The sequence below is a fragment of the Thrips palmi genome, unplaced genomic scaffold (assembly GCF_012932325.1).
Source record: "Thrips palmi isolate BJ-2018 unplaced genomic scaffold, TpBJ-2018v1 HiC_scaffold_10, whole genome shotgun sequence".
NCBI lineage: Eukaryota > Metazoa > Arthropoda > Insecta > Thysanoptera > Thripidae > Thrips > Thrips palmi.
In genome coordinates, this window is record NW_023144621.1 from 17,986,935 (window position 1) to 18,000,216 (window position 13,282).

The 13,282-nt window shown below is 37.8% G+C and overlaps 3 protein-coding genes across 3 annotated transcripts; 1 reads left to right on the forward strand and 2 right to left on the reverse strand.

Moving 5' to 3' along the window:
- Positions 1–3: 3 nt before the first annotated feature.
- LOC117649864 (ubiquitin conjugation factor E4 B) lies at positions 4–8,706 on the reverse strand. Its single transcript, XM_034393042.1, has 22 exons — positions 8,389–8,706; positions 7,690–7,834; positions 7,421–7,602; positions 7,169–7,339; positions 6,807–7,067; positions 6,504–6,716; positions 6,264–6,425; positions 5,994–6,188; positions 5,600–5,788; positions 5,395–5,515; positions 5,167–5,312; positions 4,962–5,057; positions 4,632–4,867; positions 4,312–4,547; positions 4,101–4,227; positions 3,942–4,026; positions 3,744–3,856; positions 3,518–3,663; positions 3,292–3,419; positions 3,026–3,200; positions 2,785–2,931; positions 4–2,691 (listed from the first exon to the last, which is right to left on the reverse strand). Exons 1-22 carry the CDS (start codon positions 8,410–8,412, stop codon positions 2,627–2,629), a joined length of 3,363 nt encoding a protein of 1,120 aa, XP_034248933.1. The 5' UTR covers positions 8,413–8,706; the 3' UTR covers positions 4–2,626.
- A 440-nt stretch (positions 8,707–9,146) lies between these two features.
- On the forward strand, positions 9,147–10,380 carry LOC117650077 (60S ribosomal protein L37a). The gene is made up of 3 exons (XM_034393370.1): positions 9,147–9,290; positions 9,997–10,125; positions 10,201–10,380. The coding sequence occupies exons 1-3, from the start codon at positions 9,288–9,290 to the stop codon at positions 10,345–10,347; spliced, it is 279 nt and encodes a 92-aa protein (XP_034249261.1). The 5' UTR covers positions 9,147–9,287; the 3' UTR covers positions 10,348–10,380.
- A 267-nt stretch (positions 10,381–10,647) lies between these two features.
- Positions 10,648–13,016, reverse strand: LOC117650031 (adenosine kinase 2). Its single transcript, XM_034393291.1, has 8 exons — positions 12,822–13,016; positions 12,222–12,429; positions 11,998–12,133; positions 11,592–11,737; positions 11,318–11,488; positions 11,080–11,227; positions 10,919–11,005; positions 10,648–10,843 (listed from the first exon to the last, which is right to left on the reverse strand). The coding sequence occupies exons 1-8, from the start codon at positions 12,836–12,838 to the stop codon at positions 10,716–10,718; spliced, it is 1,041 nt and encodes a 346-aa protein (XP_034249182.1). The 5' UTR covers positions 12,839–13,016; the 3' UTR covers positions 10,648–10,715.
- Positions 13,017–13,282: the final 266 nt, after the last annotated feature.

A 13,282-nucleotide genomic window follows, 5' to 3' on the forward strand; every position in this document is an offset into this window, starting at 1 on the left:
ATCTGTACACTTTCATACTTTTATTTTTTTTATCTCTCAGGACACATAAAATAATATTATTCTATTTACAATAAACACAAATCTGGGAATTCCAATTACTTATCATGTTTACAACAGTACATAAAACTTTTGCCTTTTGAGATACACCCAAACTCCCCTTAAATGTGTAACAGTTAAAATTTGATGAAGGCCAGCATTTTTCTTTCCTAAGCAATTTAAAACCATTTCAAAAGTGTGTTGCCTTCATTCAAGAAATAAAGTAAAACATCACAAAAACGAGCACAGAGACAAGTGCAATTTGCATTAGCAAATCAGACATGCTCTGGACTTTGTACTTTCAACTAAAAACATAAGAATTGAACTTGATGTGACAACATGTATTCACGGAGATTTCTTGTTAATTTGCCTCATATCTACACTGCTAGGGCATGAAGGATTGAAAGTAGGGAGAAACAGTAATACTTAACACAGGAAGCAAAAAAAATAATATCTGTAACAAAGGCTACTTAAACAGTGTGATGCAAACTGTAATACTAACAACTGACTAAGCTAGAAGGAGCTGCTTCAGTCTCATCTAAGATGTTTTTAAATAATAATTTCAGCATCAACAGCATTATAATTTAAATATGAATTTTGATTGATTTCCTAAAAGTTGAAACAGTAATTTTTGAACCCAATTGTAGTTTCAAACTACATGTAGAAGTACGAGTAAAGAGTAATCCTATCATTACTTTTGGAAAACACTGTGCCAATACGCTTAAATGTTAAAATCGGTTGGCACACAGTATATCAAGGATTATAGAACATTAATGCCTTTCCCTGCAGTAATGAAATGGAAGACAGCCACATAAGAAAAAGGTTCAGTCTTATTCTACAGCGATCATTCTTCATAATGTGACAGTCAACATAGTTACATTAATCTCACATTTTGAGTAGAAATCTTTGATAGCTCCTGAGCGTTATACATGGGTTTGACTAACAACACTCAACATGCAGTTCAGAGAGATAGAAGACAAGCCCAAACTTCAAAGTGGAAAGCAAGAACGTTCTTTATGAGTGCCTGGCTGAGTTAAAAAAAAAATTTTGAACAGAACAAAAATGTGTGCAGGTAAGAACTAAGTTCGGACCCTTTGGTCAATTACTTTTTAATTCAGTTCTTATTAGGTCCAGTACTAAAGATACATGAGATTTACTGCTAGTAAACCCATCATATAATATATACACATTAAGTGCTTGCTTTCTTAAATACCACATCTACAAGGGTGAAGAAAACAATCTAGATGCTTAGCCTTCTCAATTCAAAAATTAAATACTACAGCAACAATGTTCTTCTTCATAGTGTTTAGCCATTTCTAGATTAGTTCACTGTAAAATCCACATGACTCATCGAAGTACTCACAAAAAGAAAATTAAAGGGTTGATTTCACCGGCTAAACTAACAGATGGATAGACCACTACTTTGATATATCACATAGTTTTCATTATGAGCCTACACATGCACAAGTAAGCCAGAAAATAAATAACTTCCCAAATAATTTAAGTGGGCATTGTGCGTGAACAAAACAATATATCGTAAGTGTAGTAAATATTTTTTGGCAGTGATATGCTCTGATGTTTCGATTATCAGTGTTTTTAGGTGTTAGTGAGTGTATGTGTGAGTGCAGGCCGACTTTAATCATCAAATTTGGTTTGCAAATTTCAACTTGCATTTTAACTAAGAACTTCTTCAACAGGTATTGAAAATTAAAAATATTTTAACAGTAGACCTTACATGGGATTTTATGCCAGAACGTTAATAGCATCACCAGGTAGCATTCCACAAAAATATAATTTCTTTTTGACTAAGATTATGTGCAAACCCGCACAACAAATAAATAATCCTTTTTCTTATACACACAGGATCATAAAATGCTGCCAATGTAAAGAGTGGTTGTTACAAAACAACAACATTGACTGGTTTTGTATTTAGAAGGCTTGATAAATTCCTGCATTTTCCTTGGAAAGGCAATTTAAAAGTCTTAATGTTGCTTAGGTCAACACTTCCTGAAGAAATTTAGAATATCCCCTTGTTTGTCAAAGAGCTGAAGTTGAAAACTGAATATTGACAGACTTTCCAAGGGAAATGCAGGAAAGTGTTTTGTTTAACAATTACCAATAGGATTTTCATGGCATAAAAAGAAAACAATGATTTAAAAAAATAAAACAAAATAGGAGAGAAAAACACTTACGGTCCTGGCAAAACAGCCGCAAGATTTGAAAAAGCAGCTTCAACAAACTCTTGAAAGCAACGTCACAGCCAGTTCTATCAAACACTCTTCAAAAACGAAAAATAAATAAACTAACAATTTTAAACATGGTCCATCAAGAACTAAAAACTGTCCTTGTCAGATTTCACAAAATGATTGGGGGTTATATTAACAACACAGAAAACTGTTATTCTCCATATAAAAAGGGAGACAAAAAAAGGAATATCAGAAAAAAATCAACATTAAGAACATTTTCGAAGATTCTTTGAGGCATCTTTCTACCTACTACAACTGATCTTCCAAACAAGTCCGTACAAATTATTTGAAAATTAATTAAGAATCAAGAGATCATGCTGAAAAATGATTGTTAAAAAATCAACTTAAGTTAGACTGGATCTCAGTTTTTCTTGCTTCCATACAGCAATTCTTTCTTTCAATTCCGTAGCTGGGTGACAGAAAAGAAAATATATGTGACAACAAAACACCTTGGTTAGAATAATATTGAAAAATGTAGCCTGAGGGAATATGTTAATCTTACCAGGCATCAACATATCCTCTGATAGAGGTTGGCGATTGAAAGGGTCTGTAGAAGAGTTGAGTAGATGTCGCATGATTACAGGGCGATCCATTACCTTTCCTGATGGTAGTTGTACAGGGTCTTCCATTAATGTGTCCATGAGAGGATCTGGTTCAAAATAAGAGCATTCAATTAGTACGAGCGACAGACTGTTATTTAAGTTATGGAGTTTCCAATGTAGGAAATGGCCTGACCAACACACCTTTGAATTCCTCTGGAGCATCATTGAAGTCCACTTCACGTTTCATGTTTTGAACAGCGATTTCATGAGCATGCTGAGCAAGAGCCAGGAATCTCTTTATTTCATCAGGGGTTTTAATACGAGCGCGCTCCATTCTAACTGCTGCATCTTCAAACAGTTCTTTGCGAAATGAGCGCTGAAATTTTAATTATTTTGTTAAAAAACAAGCAGGTTTGCAGGTTTACCGAACAGGAACATCATAAAGACATCAAGGAAAGATATCTTACCTCATCTGCTGCGAGAGCAGATGCAAATTCTTCATGGTCTAAATGAAGATAAATATCAACCAACTGGCTCAAAACTCTGCGAGGCTCCCAGCCATACTTTTCAGGAGTTCGAACTTTGAGGTTTTTACCTACAGTTAGAAAAGTAGAGGAGCTACATAAGTAAAACTTGTCCAATCAATTCTAATTTACATTTTTTTTAAAGAGAGAAAAAAACCTTGAAACTTACATTTTGGCCCACAAAGTTGTTGCAAATTGAAGTTCAGCATAGCTGACAGTCTGTCTACTAATTCGGGTCTCAAGAATGGTTCTTGTATTCCAGCAGTCAAATAGTGAAACATGTCAACAGTCTCACGAGCCAAAGTCAAATATGACCTAAGGAGGGTAACATACAATTTAGTTCGTATTTTTGCTGAGAGAAAAGATTACTGATACAAACATGCACAAATGCAAACCTGCACTGGCGTTCATCTGCAGAAAGTTGACGTTGCCTTGATTGTTGTTGCTGACTTGACAATTGGTTCCAAGATGCAGTATCAGACATCATTTCCTGCACTTCATGTATGCGCTAGAAGAATTAAAAAATAGTTACAGTAGGCAAAATCAATCATGTTCCTTCTCAAACTGTTACATAGTAACCTAGCTGTAAATACCTTGAGGGATTCCAGGCTTTCGTCAAGAAGGAAAGTCGTATCATTCATGAGCATATTGATGAATTTGACAAATTGTTTACCAGACCTGTTGAACATCAGAAATGGGAGGTCAAAAAATTTTAGTTGTATACTTGTATACCCATCAAGACTTCAACAAACCTAGATTCATTCTTGATTGCCTGCATGTGAATGGGACTTTCCCACATTCCTTTCAGAATAAGACTGATGTGATAGCGTATAGTGAACTTATCATAGAATTCAGAACTAGAACCAGTAGTTTCAACATCTGTAACAATAGCATAGATAACATTGTCTCAGTTTACGGTATGAATTTCATATTGTAGGGCCTTTTATAACTACAGAAACATACCAGTATAAAACTTCATCAAATAAGAAGGGAGATGTGTGATAGATATAGGGTGGGACATTACACGAGAGTGTAAGTTTTCTGTCCTTGATTGTATTCCAGGGTTGATGACAAACAAGACTTCAATTATTTTCGCCACGAGGTAAGGGTTTCGGATACAATGAGGGGCACATACAACCACCAAGAGCCAACAGATCAAGGAATCTTCCATACAATCTGCAGCAACTGAGGGGCAAAATCTGGAAGTAGAAGATAAAAGTGGTTAATTTACAAGAAAGAAGCTGAACAAAACATTATCTTGTAAATGATGGTAAAGTACTTACTGCAGAGCAAACAGTAGAAATTCAGCAATGTCCTCCACATACCACTCAGGCAATGCAGCAAAGAGTTGGGGAATTTCTGAAGATATGGGTAGGCTAGGAGGTGGACTTCCAGCTGTCCAGCCAGTTAAAGTACTCATTAAAAACTCAGCTACAGAGGTGTAAAATATCATTGCACGGCGTATAAGAGCCTCATCAAGCAGGCCCGCATCTGCACATGCCTTGCTACGATTCAATTTCTGCAATTATAATAAAATCATTAGATTCATTACAAAATAAATTTTGAGAATGCAAAGAAAAAAAAGAAATTGCAACTGAGTGAAATAAAATTACCTTAATTTGTTGCTTCCAACGACGAATCAAATCCTTATTGCGTTGGGCATAAGGAAGATCCTTCCATTGGGCTTCAGTTTGAGTCATCTCTTCAACCTAGTTAAAGAGTAAAAAATATTAAGTAAAACAGTTGCAAATTAAAGAATAATTATGGGCTCAAAGTGGTTTTTCAATTCATGGAAAGGAATATTCATGTAGTGTATACCAGCTTATGCAGCTCTCTGAGTGTTCTTAATCTCAATTGATACTTGGCACAGGCTGGTAAGAGAGCTAAGTGGTGGCAGTGTAATGTCAAGAACCAGCACTGTGTTGGAAACTTTGGTTCCAGCCATGTATGAGTGCCAGATGAATCTGCAAAGACAAAAATTTAATTTCAAAAATGCAAATTTAAGTTGGTCAAAACATGGAAATAGGATCAGATTAAAGAACTTACTTAAACCTTCAATCCAGGCAGAGACTTCTTGACTACTGAGTTTCAGCCTTGTCGCATTGACTATGTCAATAACAGCTGCTGGGTGAAAGGGGTAAAGGGGGTCTACTTTCTCCAATTTTATCTAAAATGGAAACAAAAACTTACAACAAGCAAGCAAACATCACAAATAAATAGTAATTTAAAAGGGTATTAAAAATTTCTATACCTTTACTGCTAAGAGCTGAAGAACGGAAAGTAAATTGAGCATGAAGCCATCTCCTGCCAAAGCACTCTCTTCAGTTTGGAGCTGTGCTCTTCTATCATTGTGTTTGACCATGGCTGAAAGCCAATTCATCATAGGCTCACGAGAGCTAGAATTCAGAAGCACTGTGTGGAACACTTTGGCCAGAAGTCCCTGCACAAGAAAGATTTTGTGAGATTAAACAATGCTAAATACTGTTAAAATAGAAAAAAGATTAAAGAATGAGGCACGCATTTTAATTCTTTTCCATGCAGACTTCTACTAAGGTTCAAGAGAAAAAGCCATATTTTTTTTATTTTCCTGTAAGTACAGTTATTTTGATGCATAGCTTGACTTTCATAAGACACATAGTACAAACCCTTGTATTGTCAAGTTCAAGCTGCAAAGTATGATTCATGGTTTTGTCAGAGCTTGTGTTTCCAGAGAAAAACTTCTCTGCCACTTTTGGGTCATCTTCAGCAAATACTGAAACTTGCATGAATGCACCAAGGAAAGAGGTGCGGGATAGTTCACGGCCCACTGCTTGGGTAACAGCTTCGGGTAAGAAATTAACCTTTAAAAGAAATAATTAAAGATATGTTTAGTAGGATAAAGCAAAACCATAAACTATGAATGTTATTCAACACACCTGCTGGGTCAGTAGCTGGCACAGAGGCCTTATGTTACCAGAGGGCCCACAGCGTATCTCAAGAAGATCACACAGTGCTTGGATAGGCTGACGATGAGCATTCCCAATGATGGAAGCAGTTTGCATATTTAGGAACAAGCCTCGCAGCACAGGAGTCATAATCTGAGCAGAGGAATTAATGAAAAGGTTAGAAAGGAAAATCAAAGCATAGAATAAAAAATTGATCAGAATACTGCTTACTTGAAGAAAGACTGCATTATTGTTGAAGGTTCGGGCAAATAGTTCAGGCAGGAAACCACGAGGAAGAGACTGGTTCATAACAGGAGCCAACAGAGGAGATGGCAGTTGAGGAACTATTTCCATGGCAATGCCTTGTAGCAAAAGAGAGGAGAGTTGAACGCATTGGGCTCGAATGTCAGCCAGAACCTCCTTGAGGGGAGGTGTGCTGCTTCTCTATTAACAAAACAAGCATAGAAAACAAAAATCAATATTTAGTCTTTCATTTAAAACAACAAAAACAACATAAAAGTGACAAGAACACACCTTGGGTTGGTTTCTTTCTTCAACTGCAACCCTTGCATAGCAATCAAACAGATAGTTGAGACCATTACTGGCTTTTGCTTGAACAAGATGCAAGGCAGATAGTTCTTTAGATTCTGTTGATTGTTCTTTTGATGTTGAGGCTGATGCCGAAGTAGACGTAGATGAGGATGGTGCCGGAGATTCAGAGCTGTGATATGTCAGTGGATTTTCACCACTTGCAAACTGGTCTAGAACTTCCATCAAAGCTTGGCTCACTAGGTCCTAAAGACAGTAAAAATGACAGTTGTTTCAAACATTTTACAACCAAAAACAAAAGCACATGGTAGTGGAGTGGTGGTAAGGATTCAATAATTTAGTTATACCTGAACATTTACAGGCATGGCTGGGTCTTCTTGCCTGGCTTCTTTAATGGCCTCTGCAGTGTGTGGTAGGAAAACAGTAGCTTCACTTCGGTCAGTCCAAGACACGCAAAGAACACGAGATATGGTTGAAAGGACCACATCTTCTGTAACTTCTGCACTTGAGCTTACAGTCTGTAATACAAGAATGAGGTATGTTAGGTGGAGCACACTTGTAATAATAATCAACAATGCCTCTGTTCACTCAAATCTTACTCTTTGTCTCCTAGTTACTTCTTTTTTGTTATCAGATTCATCTACTTCCATGTTTTCAAATCCTGAGTCAACATCAACTTGAGAAACATTAGTTTTTTCACAATCCACTTCCATTTGAAGTGAATTGTCACTGACTGATGAATCACTTTTCTGGGTGTTGAGAACAGGTATTCCATGGTTACCTAAAATGCAATAATGAGTTTAGTTTAAATAGAAAACAGAAAATAGAATAACAATGTAGCTTGAGGGGTCAGCATCATGAATCTTACTTCTGGAAGGACCCGGTGCAGAAGGAGATGGCAAGACTGCAGTGCTAGAGGGTGAAGTAGATGGTGCTGAAGAGGAGGCAGGGCTTGGAGACACATTTCCTGCGGTGTCAAGGCCTGCCAGACGTGCTAATCGCTTCTGACGTATCTAAAATTTGAACAATTTAAATTAGTACCAATAAAACTTTGGAAGCAAAGCAACCCAGATAGGTATTTTAATTCTGGAATGACTGCTTTCCGCCACAGTTTTAACAGACTGAGAGTAGACGATGTATTGGTGCAAAGGTAAACAATCTGGAGTTAACTAAATTCTTACCAATTTAAACAAAGGAATTTCACAGTGAGGCATGATTACGTAGCAGAAAACGAAATCTCCTCACATGATCAATGTTCTAAATAGAGAATAAACTATTCTGAATAGAAAGAGATGGCACCATTCATTTCTAAACTAGAGAAATGCATGTCACCCAAGGAACAAAACTGAGGTTATAATAACATCCAAGGCTATGGTTAAATGAATGGGGACATTTCGACAAAAGGGAATTTCTTTACAAGATGAAGACTTTAGTGTTAGAGACACAAGAGCCGTCGACATAACAATTCAAGACGAAAAATTGGCCCTTTCGCTGCTTGACACAGCATGATGCTGCCATAAACAACACAAAGAATCTCAACACAGACACTCATTTAAAGACAACGTACCTCCTCTTGGCTTAGCTCGCTCATCTCCCCCGCGTCAAGGTAACTAGAGACAACGAGGTACCGACACTTACGAACTCGTGTAGCTCAATGGACCAATAACAATTTTTTCGACTTGAGCCACAGAGACCAAATAAAGTGTCAGTCACCCTCTGTGTCTCTGTTTAGCAACTGCCTCTCCTGCTATGCTGACGTCATTGACTCAGCTGCTGGGCTGCTGCTCAGCTGTTTGATCATGTCTGCTTTCGAAACAGTGGAGTCGAATGAGCAAATTTGAACCGGTTTCATGTATTGGTCAAATGATCGCAAAACAGCACGCTGCGTGAATAAATGAGAGGGCAATACTTTATTCCTGTCAAAATATCGTCTGCTACTGCAGCTTGACAGTATGGCAAGAAAGAAAAACATTGCAGAATAGAGATGGATTTTTGATCCTTGCCAAAGATGCTCAGTTTAAATTCCTAAAATAAATTCCAAAATTCTGTGCTGGAGTTTGGTAACTTTGTGATGTACTCATAGAAAATTAGAAACTATTGTTTTGACTAGAATATTGTCATGTTGTCCATACTGCAAGCCCTGAACTGTTTTATGTGGTTTAATTGGGTTTAATGTGTTTTCCGTCAGTGTTTGTGGTTCGAAAATTGAATTAACCTTCTCTCAACATTCTAGAGACCCAGGGTGTCTAGTTTAACACATGCGAGCAGCTCCGAAACCTTTGTCCAAACGACACTTTCACGGTGCATTTCAAATGAAACCGCCAACATGTTTTCAGCGCCCTCTGGATACTGCTTTGAGAAGCGACCAGCCATCTTCTTCTTCCTCATTTTCCTCTTGCTGAGGTCTCGCCGAGTTCACTTCCGCTCTTTCTCCGGTGGACTAGGCGTACACCAAATCTCGTCAAAATGGTATGTGTCAAATATCCGAAAGAATCGGCCTCAGTTTTCTACTTGTCACATTTTTCCCTCTGGATGAGATAATATTATGCTTCGCTGAGCGTCCTGTTATGCTGAAAATCCGAACGTAGATGTATGAGAACGGGATTTGTTTACCTCAAACCTGTACACGGGTCGGTCCTTGCGGCCCGTAATCTCAATCCAAATCTATCTTGAACCCACCTTCTTTCTTACACGTGCAATTTTTTACATTTAGAATCTACATATACCATATTTAACGTACTATACATCCTCGAGCTCACGTATCGCCTATGTTTTGTTGTCTTGTCACCTAACCTCACTCGCATGCGTTCCGTACTGCCGGTCTTTAAACACATTCTTCCAATTTGAGCCCTGGTTTGCATTTTTGACGCAGAGCTTATTTGCCATTTTCGAGTCCTTATTTTCATCCATGACACACTCTTCGGCTGCCTTTTGAGTTGTTTCGAATTTCTGCAATAAACCTTGTGACTGATTTCTGCTTTGCCAATTGGAAATTAATTTACTTTCGTTAGGAGCTCTCCCTATAGTTACGTCCATCACATAGCATTATCTCCATGTTGGAGTCTGGGATGGGAGTCCAATGTTACGCTTGTCATGCTAAAAGCATACCTTTTCTTTCTTTTAATAATGACCTCACTCTATGTTAATGACATGTGCATGTGTATGTGTGTTTCAGGCCAAGCGTACCAAGAAGGTTGGAATCTGTGGTAAATATGGTACCCGTTATGGTGCCTCACTCCGTAAGATGGTCAAGAAGATGGAGGTGACCCAGCACTCCAAATACACTTGCACCTTCTGTGGCAAGGTATGTGGCACTTTGACCCTATTATTATCTTACTTGTCATTTGTAGACCTTTCAAGACATTTGTCTCTGCTCTAGGACGCCATGAAGAGGAGTTGTGTTGGCATTTGGTCGTGCAAGCGATGCAAGCGCACAGTTGCCGGAGGCGCCTGGGTTTATTCCACCACTGCTGCAGCTTCAGTGCGTTCTGCTGTCCGACGATTGAGGGATGTTGCCGACCACTAGTAATATTAAACTTACTCTTTAAAAAAAAACTAATCTCGCCGGTCTTTTTCCTTCAATTGAATAAGCATATGTTCCTTTCATATTCTGACACTGCTTATTTACTATCAAACAAGTTCGAGCATCTTCTGGCATTAAGTAAAGTTTAGTCTGGGAGGGAAAGAATCATTCCTCTGAAATTTTGAAGTCCTTGTTGTGTTGTGATTGGTAAAAGTTGTCTATCCTGGCATTTTCATTCATACAAATGTTTTGTAGAATTATATTTTTTCATTCAGGGCCAATGTTAAAATAAGTTGTTCAGGATTGATACAAGCTAAATGTATTTTATTACAAATTTGATTCATTTCATTGATATTTAACATATCTGTTTCTTAACCAAAATAATGGATGTGGGAATCAAAGGCACAGCCGGATTGCTGAATCACATGAGTAGCACTCCAGATGGCACATTTAATGCAGGCATCCAATTCTTTGCCTTGGATTAGCTGAGCCAAGAATCCTAGAAGCATTAAAATGAAATAAAAGTCCATCCTTACAGAGATGTTGCACTAGAGAAAATTCAATGTATACTTACCTCCAACAAACGCATCTCCAGCTCCATTAGTGTCAACAATTTTTGATTCTGAAATTTGTTCTACTGGAAAAGTTTTGATAGTTCCTCCTAAACAAGAAATTTGTCCAATGCAATAATCCCATTTAGAACAAGAACTATCTTAGCATAAAAAATTTACTTACCTTTCACAAGTATGACGGGATCATGGCCTTGTGTGATAATGACCATTCTTGGCTTGGATCCCTCCTTTTTCAATTCAGAAATTTTCACAGCTATCTCTTGGATATCTGTTGTGCCGAAATTGAGCTCTTTAGCTACAGTCAAAGCTTCCTGTTGACATTAGGAAACAAGTAAATAAGACCAGAACATAATTTAGTAAAGAATTAGCTGAGACCAGAAATGTCTTTGGGATGAACATACAGTTTCATTGCCAAAAAGAATGTCCACATATGGTATCGCTGCCATCATACCGTCCTTGAAAAATTGGAATATAAAAGGAGCACTTAAATTCATTGCCAATGTTCTACTTGTCTCATGGGCATGTTTGGCAACAGTCAATATTGTTTCCTGGCTAACTGTCATGAAGAAGCCCTACAAATGAAGAATTCAATTATTGATGAAACATCGAAGTAGGACAGGAAAAAAAAGTTAAATGGGAAGCAGTTGACACATGTCATAGGCAAAGAACACTAACAGAAATGTAGAAAAACTTGGCATTCTCAATTAATTGCTTGTTTTCTGGCTTCTGAATATGGGCTGTAGTAAAGCAGTTGGCAGCTGATAGATCTGCCACCAATGATCTCTTACGGCCATTGTCAGTCACTAAAACCGAACAAGTTCCTGAAAACAAAACACAACCTCATAAACTTCTTATCAAAGTATGAAAAACTTCGGTCAGTGAACTGACTTCAGTATTTTGACTTATGTAGCGTCACGGAGAGAAGAGATAAGACATAGAAGATAATTCATTTTTCAAGGTCAATATACGCCCTCTAAAAACATTCAAAACAACAAAATATTTGTTTTCCAAAGGGATAAATGTGCCAGAAAACCATTTTCAAAATGGAAATAGCAAAAGTTTAGAAATAATAGTTGCCTACCTGTTGGAAGTGAGTCACTGTACTGGTACTGAACATTGATTCCAGCTTCTCTTGCTTTCTTTTCAAGAATTTCACTGTTGGAATCACGGCCTACACAGCCAAAAAATGCAGCAACGTTGGGCTTTTTCAAAATCCACTAATGAAAAGGCATAGGTTAAAGAATATTGAATATTTGCAATGGACAAAGTAAGAAAGGAGCAAATAAGGCTTAATTTCAAACTTACTTGAGCTACTCTGAGTGTATTTTGAACAGATCCTCCAGCAATATACTCTACTTTGAACTTCTCAACCATCTCGGGTATGAGTGGCTTGTGTGAATCATCAGCCAAAATAGCATCATTTGGTTTCAGATTGTATTTTGTTAGCAAATCAGGAGTGACCGTGGCAAGAACATCAAGCAATGGATTTCCAAAGCCAAGTAGCGTCCCGTCTCTGAAATTTAAATACACGGTTGTTAGTGGACAATCTCTGCGAAGAACTATTAAAACAATACTTGGGAGATATTTTCCTTAAATTTTAGAGACTAAATAGGCAAACATTTCAAATTTTTAAGAATAGAGTGGAACGCTTTTAGAGGGTGGTGAATCTCTGCACTACGCTCCTTCGAGTATTAAAACTTTTTAAGTGCAATGGAAGATCATAGACGACTGATAAATTAAGAAAAAATATTGGATATTTGAACTTTAAACGTCAGTAAAAAGCACCAAACACAGGGCGATGGATCACTTCAGAGACAGCATTATGATAACAAGGTCATCCGGTAAACAAATTTAAACAAACACAAGATTGAGGCACAAAGGTCAGGTTAAGTAAAATGTTCTCACTTCAAGTCAGAAGACATCCTGGGAGCAGAGGTAATGCTCTACGTGTCCTAGTCCAAACCGACGGGTACAAGCTTTCCTTTAAGACGCAGATTTACTTATCAGCTGGCAAGCCAGAGACGAACTGAATACTTCGAAATTAAAATGCGACGCGGGCGGCGACGGCGGTCTGTACATGTGCTGTGCTGGGGAAAGGGGAAGGGGGGCCGCGGCGCGGAGGGGTGAGGGGGCCGGCAGTGGCAGTAGCCTCGCGCGTAGGACTCTAGTAAGACAGTGCGGCAATTTCAAAAGCATGGAGACAATACACTAAGCTAGTATGTATGTCTCCATGTCAAAAGATATACAGTACGCGGCAACGAGCCTTGTTTTCAAAATTAAAAATGGAAGTCCAAATTGGAGAACAATATATATATATGTCTATATATATATATATATATATGTCAAAGGTGTGAATTCTGTATTTA